Here is a 21,818-nt window from a genome sequence, read left to right as displayed (position 1 = left end):
TGAGGACCATATTGAAAATCAGGAGGCAACTGGCTTGGCTAGTTGGGCTTAAGGCCTTTGCATTCTCTAAATAAATAAATTGCATTCCCTCCTCGTTGCATGTCAAATCACTCAGGTACAAGTTCAATACCAGGTGAATGTAGCTACTGGTCAGGCAACTAAACAGCCCAGGCGACAAGCAGTGCTGCAGTAGGGGGTCCTGGTAGGACAGAGAACCAGCAGTACTAGAGCTATGTAATGTATGTGTGTGTATGTGTATATGTGTGCATCTTACTTCAAGGTGAAGACACTGTCCATACTCCAGAGAGCAGACAGGGGAACACTCCAGGAGGCCGAGGTCAACAGTAGGGTCCCATCCTGACACAGAAGAAAAATAAATATTTCACGGCACTCAACATTGGTTTCGATATATATTTTTCGGGTTAATTGCCCAGCCCTAATTGGTGGGAACCCACGCAAGACACGAGGAGGTTGGAGCAGGCAAACAGGAATGCAAGCGTTTGTGAAGTTGTTCTGTGCAGTTGTTTCCCTACCCTGGAGGGCTCCAGGTGTGTGATGGCGGAGGTGTGACAGCTGTAGTTGGACTCCTCCTCGCCGGAGAAGACGTTGTAGAGTTTGAGGTGTCCGGTGCACGTGCCCAGCATGAGGAAACGCTCGCGGGCTGAGAAGGCACAGCAGGTGAAGCCGCTCTCGTCGCCATCGCCCTCGTGGAACACCGACATGGGACGGAACCTGGACAGACAGACGGATAGGGAAGAAGAGAAAAACACATGTGAGAGCAGGGAAACAAGGAAAGGATGGAAGGAGACGAAAAAAATAAAAAAAGGGGTTCAATGTGACCCACCGTGAATGGGAGTCAGTCATTGAATTATAATTAATTCATGTCATGTGAAAGCAGGGAATCATAGCTTCAAATTGACATTGTTTGTTCATGGTTTATAGATTAATATCTTACAGAAAGAAAGTTGAGAAAACAGGCTTGAAAGGTTCACTTCTGTGGACTCTAACATTATACCTACAGTATAGCTACTATACATGTCTAAATATTTATTTCATATTTACATGTTGATTTCAGCTCTGACAATTATTTCAGACACGTTCTAGTATGTGAAGAGTTTGCCTGTGCTATTAACTCATTTTGGATAAAAAATAAATAAATTCAGTTCTTCTCTTCTGGTGAAAAGCTGGAGGTTGCACGATGACAGACTCTCCGTTAAGCCATCTCTTAAGGTTGAATAGACACCAACTACTTGCACTTTCTCAACAGTGCGGATAAATACATGATCTCTCTCTTCAATCTTCATACAGATAAATATACAGTCTTGCAATATTAATGGTTGTATAGTGTGTGTCTCAGTTTGTCTGCCTGTCTGTGAGTGTCTGTCTGACTGAGTGAGTGACTGACTCAGTGACTGCGTGTACACGCACACACTGCTCTTACCTGCTAAATATGAGGTGTCTATCCTGGCAGCCTCTGTCCACTCCTCCGTATTTGGGGTACAGCACCCTGCTCCCCAGCCGGGCGGTGAAGCTGTGGGGCGCCTGTCGTCTCTGCTTGGGCTCGGGGCAGCGGTGCGGGGTGAAGAGGGAGAACGGGGGGCAGGTGGTGACCGGGTTGGGACAGCGAGCGTGCTGCTCCCGCAGATACTCCGTGATGATGCTGTCCAGGGCGGGTGGAGAGGGCAGGTGGCGCTCCAGCTGTTTCTTCATGGCAGGACTCTGAGAAAAAGACAGAAGCCACATTCCAATACCAAAAATCTTGCTCAATTACACTCGCTCACTCCATCATGGCAGTGTTACGGTGAAATTGGTGACCTGCTGAAATATGTGACAATCGTGTAGACGGATATCAATTAACGTCAGTGTCTGAATGTAAATCATTGTGATCTGTTTATTAGCAGAGTTCAACTTAAGAAAAACAGACTAAAGAACTCTTTTGTACATCAGTCTTGCTTTTAAACCAAAATCGTTAAACCAGTGGATATGTTCTTGTTCCCGATTGTTTGTGATTTTTGTCCTGTAATGTCTACCATTTTGTAATGTATTGTCTATGTCTTGTAAACCAACCTAACTAAACTAGAGGTAATAACTTCACCAACCTGTATAAAGGCACCGTGGTCCGATTTCTCCCTCAGCACAGAAGACTTCTTCCCCGAGCCGCTGCTCAAAGCCTGCCGCTCCCGCTCCCGCGAAAACAGGATCCGGCCGACCGGAGTACAGCCGTGTCCGTGATGGGTACTAGTGGCAGGAGTTGGAGGAGGGCTCAAGATGGCGAAGGAGGAGGAGGAAGAGCAGTGGGCGGCGGAGTGGGGAAGCGAGGGAGGATTCCAGGGTGGCGGCGGGGCGACGCAGGAGGACGAGGCGCCACCGGAAGAGGAGGACACGGGGGACGAGCCGATGTGGCCGGTGGCGCGGACTGCGATCCCGTGGGCGAGGCGGGGGGTCCTGGGCAGCAGCGCCGCCACGGACGGGGAGGAGGAGGAGGGGGGGCTGACGCAGGACGAAGAGGACGAGGCGGTCTGACAGAGGGGCAGGTTGGCCTCTCTCGACAGCGTGCAGGCCGTGTCCTGAAGGCCCTTGGCCAACAGGTGGCTGCGGATCAGCATCAGAAGCTCCTTCTCGGGGAAGGTGATGCGGGACTGGGCCACCACGTTGGCCCGCTGCAGGCGCGCCAGCGACACGTCCGTGCTGATGAGCAGAGGTTTGCCGGAGACCCTCTCCGTGAGCTCCGCCGCGTAGCGGCAGAAACGGACGTGTTCGGAGCGCTTGTCCTGCAACACCGGTTCCTTCATCAGCTGTGGGAGAAACAGAAGAAGAAAAAAACCAATTTACATATAATTCATTATTATTGCAGCCCACTGCAGGGCTATACAAAGACAGGCACCTGAAGACATGATCTCCTGGGTGACAAATATGACGGCATACCATACTGATACATTTGTTTTATTAAGCTTTGGATGCATTAAATGTAGTGGAGCTGGGGAAAAAGAAATCGCCCTCGCCATATAATACACATATTAGAGACATTTTAGTAAGACTGGGCATGTGCCGATTATAAAGTCTGTGTACAAAATAATATTCCTTGAATAATATGTGTTATTTTAAGCGGTTGGTAATAGAAGTACGCATTCAATAATGTCAGCAGAAAATGTTAAGAGCTACGACTTTTGCCACACACGCAAAGTATAAATCAGCCTTAATTCTAACACTGGACGTACAGTTTTTGCCGAAATGGAAGAGAAGAAGAGACTGACCTGCTGTATGTGTCCGCTGCTGAACAGAGGCAGCTTGCTGATGATCTGCCTGATGGCCGAGCAGCGAGACAGACCCACCAGAGCCTTGCAGGCCAGCGAGCGGATCCGGTCTGCGTCCGTTATGGGCATCTTGATGGACAACAGCGACAGCAGCACCTGACACAACAACACAGTTAACCCATTTAGACCTGACGTCGAAAGAATATATATTCAAAGATGTGTGCCGCGCATTTTCACGATTTTCCAACAGTGGTCCTTGAAAGGGGTTCCAGGTGGTCCCCAGCTAAATGATGGAGATTTGTTAATGCCGTTAACCAAATGGATCATTATTAGCTCTCAAGAGTTAAATTATTGTTAAACATCTCAGATTACTTAACTTACAAGAAGTCTATAGAATTAGAGAATGTAGAAGAATGGTTATTTTGTTGTCGCCTGTTGCCTCTCCTATGGTACCACATCATACACATGGAATTGTGGACAAAATCGTATCCAATGACAACACAATGTTCTATGTTTTGGGTCTGAGAGGCTATATTCTCATCAAATGGTTGTCCGTGGCTCAAATGACGAATAAATAATGGACCTTGATATGAAAAGGGTTGAAAACCCCTGCTCTAGACCAGGGGTTCCCCAACTTTTTAGCCTGAGAGCCGAGACCCAAAAGAGAAATTTGATGTCTCCCCCGGGACCCAAACCAGTGAAAAGCTTGTAGATCGGCTATTTTGCACAACTCCTTTATTCATTTGTTTTCTAATTTATGGAATCTTTTAGATTTTTGGGGGATTTGTTTTTATGTATGAAAATCTTTTGAATAAACATTGAATTTGGTTCTAATTCATGAAAGATCTTTCGTATCGGTATCGGCCGATCGTGAGAAAAACAACCGGTGATCGGTCCCAAAAAACCTGATCGAAGCACCCTTATCTCGCTCTTCCCTAGCCTAGCAACCCAGCTAGCAACCCAGAGCGATTCATGCGTTTGCATGAATCGCTCTGGGTTGCTAGGCGATCGATAAAACGATCAAAATTAAGTGAAATGCCCGCTTCCATCCGGCTCAATGTAAACAGTAAACACATTTACTAAAATGCATTTCTTTCGTTCATTTTCCCAGGTTGCGTGTTTCGGTCAAAACATGCTTTATTCAACGGCCCATAACTAAAGAACCCATGATCACCGTTACAAAATGTCTTTTCTGGGTGAAAGAAATTACGAGCGCGATGTAAAGCAGGGATAACTAAAGTTTTGGACTTAAAATAGTACACCAAGTGCAGCCAAACTCACCTTAATGCCGTTGTTGTTTTGAACCAGCCTCCACATGCGGGCCAGCACCTTGTTGTGAGGGGCAGGGGGCTGCTGGGGGGACACCGCAAACCCACCCACCGTGTTCAGACTCTTGTCCGGAGCACAGACACAGTTTGTAATCACCTGAAGGAGAGTAGGAGAGAGAAGTCATTAAATCGAGTGGAGGAGGAAAAATAATGTTATATTGTAAGACTACCGTTTGTAAACGGTATATTATTCTCAATATTCAATCATTTATTGTCATAACCAACTTGGAATTTGTTTCGGTGTGATCAAATATAACAAGAACAAGACGAATGCGGAAACACAGTTTGCCATCAAGTGATCAATAGTTCCAAAACATTCTACAGCTGCAACACCTCCTTATCATGGGTGTCGATGGAGCATGCACGATACAAGAACCACGTGATCGTATCGCAGCGACATCATAACTCTATATTTCAATGAGTCTGGTATAAACACCTTCCTACTGGATCCATGATTGGATACAGACTGAGACAGTTTGATATACAGTCATACGTAGTGTTTGTCCCTCTGTGTCTGTTGTACATGGTTGATAGGCTATGTGTGGGTAATGGGTTAAACTTTGGTCACGGCAAAATTCCCAAAAGTGTTGGACATCAACAGAGCTGCGTCTATGCATCCCTTGTTACCTGCAGGGCAGACTTCTGGATCTCTGCGTCATTAGCAAACACCTCTCCCTCTGCCAAGCCCAGGATTATACCCATCCCTGTACAAACACACACACACACACGCCAGGAAGTCAAACTTGATGGAATTTCATTTACCTCATGGCTGCAAACAATTCAGAAAAGGTTAACCGAGGGTTGATGCACTCAGTGTTGTAGTCAGACGGTATAGAGCAGTCCCGCCCCCTCGAGAGACCCGGAAAAGAAATCCCCGTTCATTTTCCTCAATGACTCAGAAAGTATTTATTTAAAGACGTTTACACCACGGACAAAGCCAACTCTTGTCGTGACAAATCATGACAACACAATTTTTCGGGCCAAACAAAGAATTAGAAAGTAGAAAAAAAACGGCAGGTTACAACACTTTTTTTGTTGTTTTTCTTCTTTGTAATTATTTGTTTGGTCCAAAATATTGTGCGTTGTCATGATTTGTCACGACAAGAGTTGGCTTCGTACGACGCTTAAAAGGTCTTTAAATAAATACGTTTTGAAATGTCTATGGGAAAAATGCATTGGGATTAATTTCCTGGGCCTGGCGGCGTCATGAAAGGGGGCGGGACTGCGACGCTCTATAGCGACATGCGCACATATACTATAGGCTATACGCTCGCACATGGTCAAAATGGTCAGCAGACGGTATACGCTTTTTTTCCAAAACTTTCAGAATGGAGTCTATAACGTATAACAGTAGAACACACCACTCAATGCACTTCAATATGGCTCAGGGAGCTTCCCTGTGCGACCACAGTCTTCTTCTGTATGCCAGCAAGATGTGTGGATTTCTCAATTTGCTCTGTGTACCGTGTTGTCAGATTGGTGCTCTGTGTACCGTGTTGTCAGATTGGTGCTCTGTGTACCGTGTTGTCAGATTGGTGCTCTGTGTACCGTGTTGTCAGATTGGTGCTCTGTGTACCGTGTTGTCAGATTGGTGCTCTGTGTACCGTGTTGTCAGATTGGTGCTCTGTGTACCGTGTTGTCAGATTGGTGCTCTGTGTACCGTGTTGTCAGATTGGTGCGCTGTGTACCGTGTTGTCAGATTGGTGCTCTGTGTACCGTGTTGTCAGATTGGTGCTCTGTGTACCGTGTTGTCAGATTGGTGCTCTGTGTACCGTGTTGTCAGATTGGTGCTCTGTGTACCGTGTTGTCAGATTGGTGCTCTGTGTACCGTGTTGTCAGATTGGTGCTCTGTGTACCGTGTTGTCAGATTGGTGCTCTGTGTACCGTGTTGTCAGATTGGTGCTCTGTGTACCGTGTTGTCAGATTGGTGCTCTGTGTACCGTGTTGTCAGATTGGTGCTCTGTGTACCGTGTTGTCAGATTGGTGCGCTGTGTACCGTGTTGTCAGATTGGTGCTCTGTGTACCGTGTTGTCAGATTGGTGCTCTGTGTACCGTGTTGTCAGATTGGTGCTCTGTGTACCGTGTTGTCAGATTGGTGCTCTGTGTACCGTGTTGTCAGATTGGTGCTCTGTGTACCGTGTTGTCAGATTGGTGCTCTGTGTACCGTGTTGTCAGATTGGTGCTCTGTGTACCGTGTTGTCAGATTGGTGCTCTGTGTACCGTGTTGTCAGATTGGTGCTCTGTGTACCGTGTTGTCAGATTGGTGCTCTGTGTACCGTGTTGTCAGATTGGTGCTCTGTGTACCGTGTTGTCAGATTGGTGCTCTGTGTACCGTGTTGTCAGATTGGTGCTCTGTGTACCGTGTTGTCAGATTGGTGCTCTGTGTACCGTGTTGTCAGATTGGTGCTCTGTGTACCGTGTTGTCAGATTGGTGCTCTGTGTACCGTGTTGTCAGATTGGTGCTCTGTGTACCGTGTTGTCAGATTGGTGCTCTGTGTACCGTGTTGTCAGATTGGTGCTCTGTGTACCGTGTTGTCAGATTGGTGCTCTGTGTACCGTGTTGTCAGATTGGTGCTCTGTGTACCGTGTTGTCAGATTGGTATATTGTATTTTGTCATTTTGCTGGTACTACTGTATACATTTGCAGTTGCAGTGCACCAACCAAACACCCCCAGCTGTTGTGGGGATTTGAATCTTCAATCTTCAGCGCCGTAAGTTAATTAAAAAAAAACATGGACATCGGAAAACAAACAAAAGAAGAGAAGGAGAGAGAAAGAAAATGTCTCCTTTTTACGGACCGATGGTGGAGTCGGGAGAGCGGGTCTCATCCAGAGACACCAGTGCCATCTGGATCTTAGGAACCACGGTCAGAATGGCCAGGATATCCAGGGCGTACCGCACCGTGTCACTCCTGCACAGAGGAAGGACGGACAGAAAACATGATAATAATGGATGTTATCCTTGTTTTAGAAGTTAGAAGTCGCCGGGTACAACACGGCAGATGTTAAAACTCATTCTTTTTTTATTTTAGTTGAGATCGCTCTTGACCACTGTGTGGATATCTCAACCGTCGCTAGGCAACACTCGGCTAGGCTATGGTCCGTCAGTATAAAAGTTCCCCTCCGTTCGTGTGCGTTACCTGCCATAGTAGGTCCTCCAGTCGCAGGCGGTAGAGATGAGCTGCAGCGTCAGAGGAACACAGGAGAGCTTGTAGAAGGCGTCAGCCTGCTCCCAGTGGACATGAGGAGCGCCACACTCTATCAGGAACTCCATCATTTCAACCACCTGCTCCCGGGTGTACGAGCAAGGCTGGATGGAGAGCGCACACACACGCACAATTATTAATTATCCATTTGAGAGTCCTTGAAATGAATTTGTCTGAGAACCATGACTTGCTTTATGTTTACTACTACACCTAATATCAGATATAAATTAAAGCTGCAAGCAGCGATGACCAGGCCCTCACGCATCTGTGCAAGTTAGGGGCAAATATTGACCAATCAGAACTGGGAATAAGAGCTCCCAGTTCCGATTGGTCTGATCGGTCCAAGAATAAAGGCTCATTCATAGTCTGGATTTTCGGTGGTGGGGTGACCACCTTGTGACAACATGATGTCACAAGCCACGGTGAAGAGCAAACCACCGCCACCGCCCCAGCCCTTCTCTCCGTTTTTACTCACCACCACTCAACGTTATTTCAGCTCCAGTGGTCACCTCACCACCGGAGCGGTGGTCACCTCACCTCACTACTATGCAGTGCTCGGGCCCTTATTATATAGTATTGGTAGTAGATATGTAGATATAGTAGCAGATATATTAGTAGTAGTAGTCGAAGTTCTAATACACATACCTTATAATGTGGCTGCTGGTGCACAGTGCTGCCCCCTTCTGTTCTGTGGAGAGATTGTTTGACCTGTTCCGTTTTCACTGCCAGGTGAGCCTCAAAGTACCTGCAGAGGAAAATCACTCCCATATCACTCACTCTGCTGCATACGGAAGAACATTAAGCTAGCCAAAGATAAAGGCCAGGCTTCATTAAAAAACAAGCATACAGGATATACTGTACACCGACTGTACAGTAGACCATTTTCCATGAATTGATTTTAATTTTAGACTTGTTTGTTCGTGTTTGAATTTTGTTGGTAAATCAATCTTCAATCATACAGGTGTGTAGTGCGGTCAGTACCTGCGCAGGGCCATACAGGTGTGTTTGGCGTTCAGTACCAGTGTTGTTTTTGGCAGCACATTTTGATTTTAGTCATAGTCTCTTGAATAGTTTTCACTTAGTTTTAGTCACCCGGAATGTTTTAGTGTTAGTCTAGTTTTATTAGCCTGGCTAATAAGCCAGACTCAAATCACACTGTCGTGTGGTATTTGAGTCTGGAGATGCTGTGTATGGATCTCGTTTCCCGGGGGGCGGGTTCAAACATTTTCTCTTTGACGCAATTGGTCAGAGCTACTGTCAGTCAAAGGTCTCAAGCATTGAACGTCACTGTACCAAAGCCCGCCCATATTGCATACCGTGTCCCGATTGGCCACACCAGTTCTCTGGTGTAGGAAATGGGCGTACAATTGAGCCTCTCCAGACCGTAATCCGCCGGCAGGCAATTGGTGTTTTCACTTGCTGACAGTTTTCTTCACTTGCTGAAAATAGCCGATCTACAAGCTCACAAGCTTGTGAGCTTGTAGATCTGCTATTTTCAGCATGCAACTAATTGTAAAATGACTTTGATCTCTTGTCCACTAGTCCCTTCCCTTCCCTTCCACTAGTCCCTTCACTAAACATTTTAGTCTAGTTTTTATTTATTGACGAAATTGTCAGTATATATAGTCTTAGTTTTAGTCATCATAGCTTAGTTTATTTAGTTTCCATCAGTGAAAAAAAGATAGTCGACGAACATTTTTCGTCTTAGTTTTAGTCGACGAAAACAACACTGGTCAGTACCTGCACAAGGCCATACAGGTGTGTAGTGCGGTCAGTACCTGCGCAATGCCATACAGGTGTGTTTGGCCGTCTGTCGGCTTGAGAACACCTGGTCATCACTGAGTACGGGCACCTGCTCGTCAACGTTTAGGATCTCCAGCGTACTGATCTGCGAGGGGTCGGAGAGGTCACAACATCAAAGTGTTAAGTAGTGATGGGAGATTAATCGGCAAACACATCAGTATCGGCCGATATTGGCCCTAAACCGATATCGGTTATCGATAAAATAATATCAGTTTTAGCAGATATTTTATTTTATAATAAGTATGTTGAAAAAAATTGAAAAGCCTGAAAAAGCCTTTTGTGACGATGAAGGCTGCATATTGTGTTTCTGGGGAAGCTTTCAAAAGAGTCAACAAGTTGGAAAATGTTTTCATTCAGTTTATACGTTTTTTTTCAGAATGGCCAAAATTATTATATTTTCTTAATACGGAATGAGATCATATCGACATCGGTTATATCGGTCATCGGCCATAACAGCAAGTAATTATATCGATATCGGCGAATATGTCTCATCGGTACATCCCTAGTGTTAAGTCATGTGACACATGAGACACCATCAGAGGCGCTCAAATTGAAGAAAAAAAAAACCCATTGCGTTTTCTTTCTACGATGGTGCGTCAGTGTCCATCATTATTATTAGCAGCAGCATCATCTCTTTTGTATTTGGCTGTTAATGCTTTAGGAAATTGGTGAATAATTTATTTTAAAATGTATTAAAAAAAAGAATAAAAGTCTTATGTCGGTCATATTCAAAAGACTTGAACAAATGGACTCACACTGCACTTAGCGGTAATGTAATTTGCCCTATCTGTATCCAAGTAGCCTATCAGTGGACTGTGGAGGAGTGAATTCACACAGTATGCCTATGCCAGCAGCAACGACTATAGAGCGCCAGCATTTCCTGTGCAGACCATTCTCTTTGCGTAGTAGAATCCCGAGTGTCAAATGAACACTCAGGAGAAAGCTTTCGCTGAGAAAGCAAAGACAAAAAAAGAAAAAGTAACAAGGTGCGGTTGTACCAGGTTGACCAGTCGCCGGAGTCCGTCGTGCTGGTCGAACAGCTGCAGGATGGCCCTGAAGGAGAAGGAGATGGAGAAGAACATGGTGGCGTGGCAGCAGCCTGACGCGTGAGACGACTCCAACAGCCACAGAGCATAGGACACCATGTCTGATAGGACGCCGTCTGCCAGAGTACACACCTGGAAGGACACACACACACACACACACCAGGGTTAACCCATTTAGACCCGAGCTCGATTCTACAAAATGTCTTCTAAATCCTGACAGTTTTCTATGTTCATGTTTCTATATCAGGGGGTTCTCATACTATTTCATGTCAAGGACCCCTAGAATCATATGTATTTGGCCTCCGACCCCCCATCTCAAAATATGTTGTTCCAGGCTTCCATTGACAATTAATTCAATTCCATTGACTGTAGCTTTGCATCTGCCCATTGTGAACGCCGCATTCGTTTATAAGCTGTACTATGATGATTTTTTAATCGATCAAATGGACACTTACAGGAGTTTAAATAACAGAGGATTTCATTAGCGTATAACTATATTATGGGGTTATCGTATCAAATGGGGATCCCTGGCCTAGCCTAATGCATAAGGTAAGGTAAGTTTATTCGGTGTATTTAAAAGAACCAAGGGAGCACATAATACATACATATGCATATACATATATACATACATAGACATACATGCGGTTGGATCCACTTATAAAAGTGGCACCGAAAAGGTGTAGGCTGAAGCCAAGGCTTATGCTGCCTACCCTTTATGAATGTGGCTGGGTTTTTTATAACAATACGGACAAACGGACATTAAGGAGGTTGAGAACCAGCACTCTATACCACTGGTTCCCGATCCCCAACCAGTGTTCGGTTGGGGATCCATTTGTGGGTCACAGACAATTCCCCCCAAAAAATTAATACCAAAATAAAAAAGAAATTTCTTGAATAAATATCTACAAATGTTTAAGGGGTTATTTTCACTAGTCTGGGTCCCGGGGAATGTCTTATTTATCTTTTGGACAAAAGCAAGGGATCACAACTCACTTTGTAATGCTCCAGGTAAATGTATTCACAATCACAGCAGGCAGGTCATACAGTACAACGTTTCGACCCGTATTGGTCTTTCTCAAGTCTCGTACTTGAGAAAGACCAATAAGGGTCGAAACGTGCTGCTGTAATTGTAAATACATTTACCTGGAGCATTACAAAGTGAGTTGCGAGCCCTTGCTTTTGTTCATGATATCTGTTAGTTTAACAGTTTGGCTCAGCACCAAGACCGGAGGATGTGCGCTATTTTATCTTATTCTAATTTCTCTTGTGGGTCACGGGCCAAAAGGTTTGGGGAAGCAGTGCTCTCTATACCCGCTCCATGGCGTCCTGGTTGTAGGCCAGATAGTAGAGGCACAGGGAGACACCGGTGGCTGCCATGGACGGCCGGGGGATCTCCAGCAGCTTCTGGACGCCTCCGTGTGCGATGAACTCTGCAGCAAACTTCTTATGGAGGAGCAGGGATGCCAGGTACTAGAGACAGGAGAGACAGAGAGCACAACACCGTTACCGCTTTTATATAATAATAAATTGCATTTTTATAGCGCTTTTCTATGCACTACGCGCCTACTCAAAGCGCATTACAATGGTTCATTCATTCATACATTGGGAGGTGAAGCGGCGAACAGTCGACGCCAGCGTCCACACTTCCCACATTCACACACCAATGGTGGCGAGCTCACACCGAGCGACTCATTGGAGGCAATGTAGGGTTCAGTGTCTTGCCCAAGGACACGTCGACATGTGGAAAGGAGGAGGAGCCGGGATTCGAACAGCCGACCTATGGATCATTGGACGACCTGCTCTACCTCCTCAGTGATGTAAATAGGTTTTCAATGTAATGAGTCGCGGGATGCAGGGATGGTCTTTTAGAGGAGTCCCAGGGACATTTTATGAGTCCCACTTCAACAACGTTAGGGGTCATATTTTGCCATTTTTACAAATTGCAGCATTTAACTCCCATTACATTTTATATGGTTATAATGTGGTTATATTCATGTAGAAAACAGAAGAAGAAATGATTATTATAACTAAAGCTAGTAAAATAAACTAGAATAAAAAAATAGTACAGTATAGTACAGTAGTGCATCCCGTGGATGCAGAGGTCGTTGTTTTATTGCGTCCCTTAACTATAAACTGCATTTTGGGATGCAAAATGCACCCCATTTTAATCTCTTTTAAAATTTGATAAGGCCAGAGTTGATGCTTCATGTCCATATGAGTAACATCACCGGGGTGGGCGATCTAAAGTAGCAGAGTTGATGCTTCATGTCCATATGAGTAACATCACCGGGGTGGGCGATCTAAAGTAGTTGATGCTTCATGTCCATATGAGTAACATCAGCGGGGTGGGCGATCTAAAGTAGTTGATGCTTCATGTCCATATGAGTAACATCACCGGGGTGGGCGATCTAAAGTAGTTGATGCTTCATGTCCATATGAGTAACATCACCGGGGTGGGCGATCTAAAGTAGTTGATGCTTCATGTCCATATGAGTAACATCACCGGGGTGGGCGATCTAAAGTAGCAGGGAGACCAAATACAACCAGGCCAGTTGTGCATGTTATTATTACATTGTATAAACATAGTCTGCCACACAAGATCGGACAAAATATACATTTATTATATCACAATAATACAGCTAACAAACACAAAGCAAAATGAACAAGTCATGTGCATCTCAGACACCTCATGTACACAGCCTATGACATAAATCCAAAATGTGGGCACGGTTTCAGCCCGATCCGAGCTCCCTTGACTGCGATTATTATTATACAATACAAACTTATATATTTAAAAAGAGCCTTTGGGACTGGGCCATGGCTCAGTGGTCCAGGCACCTTGGCTGGTAATCCAGTCTGGCAGTGTGCCGCGCTTGTAGATCTGCTATTTTTCAATAGCTAAAGTAGAACATAATGCTTAGTTAAAACACCAAAAGGGGTTCCCGCCCAAAATGGGTTTGTTTAGAGCCCAATTATACATTCTTTCCAGCCAAGTCCATGGACTTTAATGTTTGTTTAGGGCAGGAAATGATGACGTAAAATGTAATCTTGCTGATATAAATACTTCTTGTACATTAAAACATTTACAGACCTGTCAACCTTAGGATATATTGAGATATTGAGTACCACCACCCATCCACGGCGCGGCGCATTTTTTTGTGGCCGGGGCCTTTTTTTTTAAGGGTGTTATATAGAAAATGTCACACCAGAAATCTAGTACTTTCACTAATGGAGAAGTATTATACTGTTTTACCGTTTATAAATCTCTCTGTGGCCCAGCTACATCTCAGGCATGCTGGAGCCATATGAGCCCCCTAGAACCCTTCATCTGGGGCGGGGCGGGGTCATCTGGGGATGGTCTACTAATTGTTCACCCCATATAGTTGGAACAAAACATGGGGAGGCAGCATTCACTAATATGCTCCACAAACCTGGAACAATATTCCAGGTCACATTAGGAAATTCCCAACTATAGCGGATTTTAAGTCCAATGATTTAACATTCCTTACTCAGAATTTTAATTACGTTATACTTAGCTATTGAAAAATAGCAGATCTACAAGCTCATAGCACAGAGTGCCGCGCTACGAGCTTGTAGGTCTATTTTTGAAAAATCGTGAAAAGGTGGCGCAAATCTTTGAATATATATTCTTTCAGAGCGAATGTTAACATATATTGAACCGAGCCATCTTGTCTGAACGAGTGGGTCCATTTGGTTCCATTTGGTCAACTAGGTCTTGCCTGGGCTTTAAATGAGCTGTACTTTGTACTTTGAGTACTGGGTGTATGACGGTGCTATATAAATACAATTTCCTTGCCTTGCCTCCTTGTTCAGACTGAGTTAACATATAGATGAATCCACAGAGGGGTGCCCTCCCTGGGTGCGGCCATTACTGAGGTGTACCATTAACTGATTACTAATCGGTTAATGGTACACCTCAGTAATGGCCGCACCCAGGGAGGGCACCCCTCTGTGGTTTTGTCTATAGTCTGTCCATAAATGTCAAAAGGACAGTCTGTCTATCTCCAGTGATTTTACGAATGAACATAAATCAATGATCCTGTTGCCTAAATAAGAATATATGCACGATTTATATTTCCGTTTAATAATTGAACGATTGATTACATATAAAATGGAAAGATAAAATAAAAGTATTCAATTGAGATTTCTTTCCATTAATTGATTCCATGAACAATTAACATTCAATTGAGTGCAATAGATATATATATATATAGCCTAGTAGTCTGTATAATCATTCATAGGCTACTACTCATTGTTGACAGACCATACTGTATCCATATCAGGGCAGTTTTTCGCACTCTCTTAACCCATTAGATACATTAGGACAGGTATACTCGTCATGATTAATTAATTTTGCGCCATGCGCTGATTACACGTGACGAGCAGGGTCGTCATAAGGCGTTTAATATCGCTGTAACATTGCCTCGCTGTGTGCCATTCATTGAATCGCTCTGGTTGCTATGCACGGTTGCTAGGGGCCCTCGCGCATGGGCGCATTGGCGTTTTCTAGCGCTCGTATGGACCTCCTTTTAGCTCGGTAGCATTAACGCCAATACCCAAGAGGAGAATTAGCAAGAGAGGCCAACTTTGCTTTACTTCCCGTATCTGCGTGAGGTGGGCGGTAACATTATTAGGAGACGGGAAGAATGTTGGAGTCTATTCATTTCCAATGGGAGCGTGAACGTGAACACAGCTTCTGAAGCATTCCTTAACTCCATGGTCACTGAACTAAATACTGGACCCAATCATCACAAGGCACACAATATTTACAAGATATTCATAGTAAAGTGGCTTCTTTTAGCAAGACAAATCAGGAGAAAATCTACTTTGTTAATGACATTTCTTTATCCCAGCAACAAACTCTTGCGATATTTGAGATGAGTCCGGAAGCCTCTCTCTGTCCATCTGCAATTTCACGGACAACACATAGGAGGCTCTGACCCGTTATTTAAGATGAGAATAATATGTGAATGTGTGAATATTATAACGTGAAATGAATGGACATATTTGAAACGATCCTTATGTGCCCAAATTAGAGCTGGCATACTTGAAAAAGAAATGCCATTCTACAACTCTATTAGGGAGAGACTTTTTAATAAGATAGATCCAAATCATGAATTTATATGGTTGGAGGACTTCGAGAAACTAAAATGACTATTTCAAAAGTACACCTTTTCATTTGCCTCATTCCTTGAAAAGGCCTGGTCAATGAGGAGGGCCATTTACATGTAAAATGGCCTTGTTTATTTTTTATTTTGTTTTCATTTTTGTTCAAATACTGTACAAATATGTATTCATGTATTAATAATGCATCTTCTTCGGGTTTCATGGCGGTTGGCAAACCTAAATGGTGCATTACCGCCACCTACTAAACTGAGTGTGGAAACAGTGTTGTTGTCAGGGGGGTCGGGGAGAAGCAAACCATGCCTACTATATTTAGGAGACCATTTGTAGGCTTTGTGTACCATTTCGCGTCTAGTGGCTGGCCGGGCAGAACAGTATCTGTGTCTGTAGGGTAGAGCGCCTTCTTCTCCCAGGAGAAAACGACGGGGACGGTTGTCCGGACGTTTCTCTCAAGGAAGTCGAACAGAGGGTTCCACCAGACCTTGGACAGGTAGTCGTTGGGCCCTCCTGCCTGTCGAAGCGTCACGCCGTGCGTACTGGCCATGGCGTGGTACCACCAGAACAAGCTGCTGGTGACGTAGTAGCCGGCGACGACATCCACACTGTAGTGCTGGTGACTCATCAGGACACAGAGGACCCCCGTGGCGCTCAGCGACCAGCACAGCCAGTGGTACCAGCGGCGCACGGACGGCGGCGAGTACTCCTTGATGAAGAGGTAGAGCAGGGTCAGCATCAACGTGTGTCCGCTGTAGAGGTAGTCGCCGCACATGGTGTCCGACGCCGTCATGGTCAGGCCTCCCCCAGAGACGATCTTCAGCGTCCTCCAGAGCTTCCCCGTGGTGTCGTCGTACAACTTGGGAGCGCAGACGATGTGCTTCCCGGGAACCGTCAGGGTCGTGACGTACATGGTGACGCAGCGGTACATGTACAGGGTGCCGAGCAGGAAGAAAAACCTGCGGCCCACGATGGACTTGTGTTGCAGAGACAACAGCTGGACGAGCCACAGCACGCACAGCACCAGTCCGATAACCTCGGAGGCGGCGAACGCAGAGGGGATTGCGTCAAAGTAGTCGAAGAACTTGTCGGGAAGGGGGGCTCCGACCGACCTGTCGGGGACCCTCTCGTGCACCGCGGTGATGATCACCCCACTGAGGAGAAGGTTAAGCTGGGCGTAGAGGACGGCCACGCCGAACTTCCACCACTCGTTGGGCAGCGGGTGGTCGGTGTGTCCCTCTGGGATCGACAGCGTGACGTCGTCACTGTGACGGCTGGCTTGGTGGATATTATCGCGAGTCTCTCTGTCGTCGACGTTGTCTTTGCCTGTTGCCAAGGGAAACCGGACAGTGCCAACCTCCTCCCTCCAGTAACAACTGGAGCTGGTGGTGGCGCCACTGCTGGTGGCGACCTGGTGATGTGGGAGGGGTGGGATGGAAGGGGGCTCGGCCGCCATCACAGTGATTTCCAGACGGGTGTCGTCATCACAGTCACAGATGAGTTCAGATGCCGCCATGAAGGAAGGATTGGTCAAGAAATGCTTTCACTGCTGTTCAGTCAATCAGGTAGGGATCGGTGAACCAATTATGAAGCTGTTGGTGGTCCAGCTGTATTCGGCCATCAATATGTGGGGAATGGTTTCGGGGTGTAAACACTTTGTGTATTATGTTGTATCGATTGTTCTGGCCCTGCATACAAGACCAATACAACACCCCCAATGGTCGACTCCTCCTGCTGGATGAGGTACAGAAGTGATTGGCCAGATATTTGACAGGTCTACTCTGGATCAGTATAATGGTGGCTAAATGCTGAAGGTAATATTCTTCCAAACAAATCTCACCGGTCACTCTCGTTCGTTCGTCCTTCCTCTCTCTCTCTCTTCAGCCTCAATGTCAAAAGAACTCCTTAGTGGTTGGGCTGGTGCAGAATGACTGGATAGAGCGGTTCATCAGACTTATATAGGCTATACAGATGTGTGACGTCATGCCTTACTCACAAATGACATATGAAGCCCCCTTTTCCAAGTCACTGGGGACGAAACCGAAAGCAAGCCAGATTCAGCATGAAGGTAGACTCCGCGACGTGTAGGATAGGTTTCCTTGAATGTTCACTCATCTACAGCCAGCATTGATTCATTCTGTAGTAGTGTTGTCGAAAATATTGATTTTTCGGTAAATATCGATTCTGAAAAAATAAAAACGGTTCAATATGACTTTTCCATAGTATCGGTGTATCGATACTGTACCTCTCCCGTTGGTTGAGACATGTGCCGGCCAAGCGCACACACACAACACAGTGACAGGACTACACACACCCCCCACACACACCCACACAGCGCAGCCCCTCCCCTTCAGAGTCCACTCCAGAGTCCAGACTCTCACACTAAATGATACAGGTGATCTACCATGAACCCAATCGTATCAAAGTTTGGAATCCAGTATCGTGACAAAACCAGTCTGTAGTCCCTCTTCCCCGTTTTATTTTGAAGACCCCAAAATTCACTCAAATGAACCGAAAGCAAATTGGTCTAAAGCTTTGGCTAACGTCTTTTTTTAAAGTCATCCGAAGTTTTAAAAGTGCTGAATATAATGTTATCTACCTCATCAACACATCCGTTTACCACTGACACAGCTGTTATTCTTTTTTTTTATGTTTTTTTTGCGGCTTTCGCCTTTATTTTATATTTTTTATAGGAGGGACAGACAGTAGGCTGGAAATGAGGGAGAGAGAGATGGGAGAGTGACATGCAGTATAGGCCGTCGGGATTGGGAGTCAAACCCATGGCACACTGCCAGACTCAGACTACCGGCCAAGGTGCCTGGACCGCTGGAGCCACGGCCCAGGCCTGACACAGCTGTTATAAGGGGAGGAAGTGGAACAAACTCAAATATGACCCTTCTCAAACTCAGGTGCAAAGGCTGGTCTTAACCCATTTTGGGCAGGAACCCATTTTTGGTGTTTTAAGCATTAGGTTATACTTTGGCTGTTGAAAAATAGCAGATCTGCTATTTTTTGAACATATATTCTTTCAGAGCGAACATTTTTAACTCAAATCTTTGCTTCTGGGGGGTACCTGGAACAACATATTTTGAGATGGGGGTCAGAGGCCAATTACATATAATTTTTGGGGGTCCTTGACATGAAAATGTTTGAGAACGACTGATATGGAAACATGGGTTTTTCTGAAAACTGATTTAGAAGCCATTTGTAGAATCGTCCTCAAGTCTGCATGGGTTAAGGTGTATCCAGGGCTCCAGACTAACTTTTTCACAGGTAGCACTGGTGCCACCTACCTTTTCATTTGGTAGCGCCACCACAAATTAGGTAGCACCATTTTTTTCTTTGTAGCGTGGTATTAATACATGATCTTATCATGCCCCCACATCGGGCGCCATTTATTTATGTAGTGGTTTCCACCATTAAAGGTTTGAATCATAAAACCCCCTACAAAGGTCACTGTGTAAAAAACAGCAACCTACCTGGTTATACTTCAAAACACTGTAGATGGTTTCAACCCAACCCAAAGTCACTCAGTCAATAAAGGCAATACCTATTTATATTCCACACACAGAAAGTAAGTTTAAGGTTTTGAGTTGAAAATGAAATGCAGTCCAAACCTTTGGGATTAATAAAGTGACAATTTGTACAATATCTCCATTACCATTATCCAAATGAATTCCTTATTATAATATTTTTACATTTTGGAAAAAATCTTTTGCAATGTGAAATGCCACCGAATTCTTAATCATTGTCCTTGTCTTTATGGGCCAACTTGTGAAAGCTGCATGCATTTATTGTGAAGGCAAAAGTTTCTGAATGCTCTCAGAGCCTACATATCTCCGCGTGCTGAAAATAGCTGATCTACAAGCTCACAACGCGCCGCGGACGCGACACGTTGTGAGCTTGTAGATCAGCTATTTTCAGCACGGAACACTTTGTACGACGAAGAATAAATCAGGCATCAGTGCTCTTCACTCACTGGGAGGGAGATTAATGTCTTTTGTTGGCCGATCATCATGTATGGACACATAGGCTACCTCCTCGGTGCAAACATAACAAGCTTTGGAAGCTATTTTTCGTGGCACATGTTTAATCAAACAACAAGTTTACCTCCTCACTCAGTGTTTGGGTCGGGAGTCGGCTGTCTGTGTAGATCATGATCCAGTTAGATATGCGTGCTGCGCTCCAGTTAAATTGTACAGCTGAGAAAGATTAGTTAATTTATGTTGGATAAGATGCGTTCAGACCTGAATATATATTCGCCTCGGTTCGTCCAGTTTGTACCGCGGCAGGTCGTGCAATTCTCGTCTTTGCATTGACTTTGTATGTAATCGCGCCGCTCTGACCATCCAAGTCTGAAGGGCTTATTGGTGGGCTTTTGTGAACGATCGTTCTTTGAACACTGGGCGTCAGGCGAACGTCCAATGTTTTTATCAATGGAACGGGCAAGCACTGCGGGAAGTTTCCCCCCCCCCCCCCCCCCCCACTCATCCTTCCAGCAAGTCGCACCCGTGCGACCTCGTTATATTTGAACTCGCACTTTACTCAAATTAAGTATCATATGCAACCTATTAAGTCGCACGCTGGAGCCCTGGGTGTATCAGAGAGAATGACTGACAGCTTTCCTGCTCATGCTTAACACTTTGAGAGCTGCGCCCTCTAGTGGTCTAATGGTACCTCGGCCCCATGCTTCACATCAACATCAAGCCGTGTGTGTCACACGCTTCACAGAGACGAAACCGAAATCACATTGTAGTCTAGCAGCTGGCGATGTGAAACGGTAGTATGTTGGCCATAACGGGATAATAAAAAATCACTATTCTCATCTGAACGCCGGGCGGATTTAACAAAAAGACGGATTTTGGAGTATTTTTCAGAGAAAACGGGCAGGAAAAAAATCATAATGAGTGGATTCCAATGGGGTGCGCGCGCGCATTTCGCCTTGTGCCAGGAGGGACATAGCAACCTGCCTAGCAACCTGGGCGCAGTAGAGGTATGCGTTTGGCTTCTGCCGGTGGATTTTGATATAAAACGATTACGCGTGGCGGGTTCGGCCATCAAAGGGTAGTTATGATAACCCGTGGTGCAGCGGGTCATGGTGACAAGGCGGGTGTTAAAAGCACGCTGCAGCAGCAGTAATATAATAATAGAATTACCAGTAATGCATCAAAGGTAAGCTGGACATCGCTGGTCTGCCGGAAGTCCAAGTAGTTCATCAACAGATCTCTGGTGTCCAACTGCATAAAGACTGCGAGCAGCTGACAGACAGACAGAAACAGACAGACAGGAGGGGGAAACAATATTAGCACAAACATAAGCCTTCCTGTTTTGGCCTGGGTTTCTGTGACAGTTGTGTGTGCAGGTGTAGAAATTCTAGTAATTATGCCGAATCGCATAGTTTATACGATTGTCACCACTCACCATAGCATCACAAAACTGCCTAAAATCAAATGTGCGTGAAATGTGCAGCCGCAAACAACGGGGGAAGAGAAATGTCCTGTGTGTATACAATATATATATATATATATATATATATACACTGTATACCTATAGTACGAGAGTCTAGCGTTTATACTTGGGGTAACTCATTTAGCTTATATGTAACCGCTGTTGTCAAAGGTACTAGTACCCCTGTGGGTACAGACAGTGGAACGTCGAAATAAAAACGCTCGCTCTGAAAGAATATTATATTCAAAGATTTGTGCCGCATTTTTACGATTTTTCAAAAATAGCAGACCTACAAGCTCGTAGCGCGCCACACGGTGGCGCGCTATGAGCTTGTAGATCTGCTATTTTTCAATAGCTAAAGTATAACATAATGCTTAGTTAAAACACCAAAAGGGGTTCCCGTCCTTGACTTACCATCCCAAACAATCCAATTGAATAGCTAGTAGACCGTAGTATTATAAACAAAATTATATTATCACAATATCTAATATACAAGACAATCCTATATTACAATCCCTGTAGGCTGCTCACATTTTGCGTTCACAATTGCATGGCCAAGTTATACATACAGTGTGTGATGCGCAAGTATGTGAAA

The 21,818-nt window shown here is 45.1% G+C and overlaps 2 protein-coding genes across 3 annotated transcripts in view; both read right to left on the bottom strand.

The window, feature by feature from the left end:
- Positions 1-21,818, bottom strand: part of LOC306930289 (DDB1- and CUL4-associated factor 1-like) — a 37,111-nt gene that overhangs the window by 5,765 nt on the left and 9,528 nt on the right. For both annotated transcript variants that reach the window (XM_079511163.1, XM_079511164.1), the window contains 14 exons: positions 20,932-21,033; positions 11,948-12,106; positions 10,589-10,768; positions 9,566-9,675; positions 8,433-8,532; positions 7,722-7,891; positions 7,381-7,493; positions 5,210-5,286; positions 4,536-4,679; positions 3,255-3,410; positions 2,100-2,795; positions 1,442-1,719; positions 534-732; positions 275-357 (listed from right to left, as the gene is read on the bottom strand). In XM_079511163.1, coding sequence (XP_079367289.1) covers positions 275-357; positions 534-732; positions 1,442-1,719; positions 2,100-2,795; positions 3,255-3,410; positions 4,536-4,679; positions 5,210-5,286; positions 7,381-7,493; positions 7,722-7,891; positions 8,433-8,532; positions 9,566-9,675; positions 10,589-10,768; positions 11,948-12,106; positions 20,932-21,033 — 2,567 coding nt within the window. The remainder of the gene's footprint in view (positions 1-274; positions 358-533; positions 733-1,441; positions 1,720-2,099; positions 2,796-3,254; positions 3,411-4,535; positions 4,680-5,209; positions 5,287-7,380; positions 7,494-7,721; positions 7,892-8,432; positions 8,533-9,565; positions 9,676-10,588; positions 10,769-11,947; positions 12,107-20,931; positions 21,034-21,818) is intronic.
- LOC306929222 (phosphatidylcholine:ceramide cholinephosphotransferase 2-like) lies at positions 16,026-17,291 on the bottom strand (the record flags this gene model as incomplete). The annotated part of the gene is made up of 1 exon (XM_079509663.1): positions 16,026-17,291. One exon carries the CDS (start codon positions 17,289-17,291, stop codon positions 16,026-16,028), a length of 1,266 nt encoding a protein of 421 aa, XP_079365789.1.

The sequence above is a fragment of the Electrona antarctica genome, assembly GCF_951216825.1.
Source record: "Electrona antarctica genome assembly, chromosome: 9".
Taxonomy (NCBI): domain Eukaryota; kingdom Metazoa; phylum Chordata; class Actinopteri; order Myctophiformes; family Myctophidae; genus Electrona; species Electrona antarctica.
Note: the sequence above shows the minus strand (reverse complement) of the source record. Positions and strands in the feature narration are given on the sequence as shown.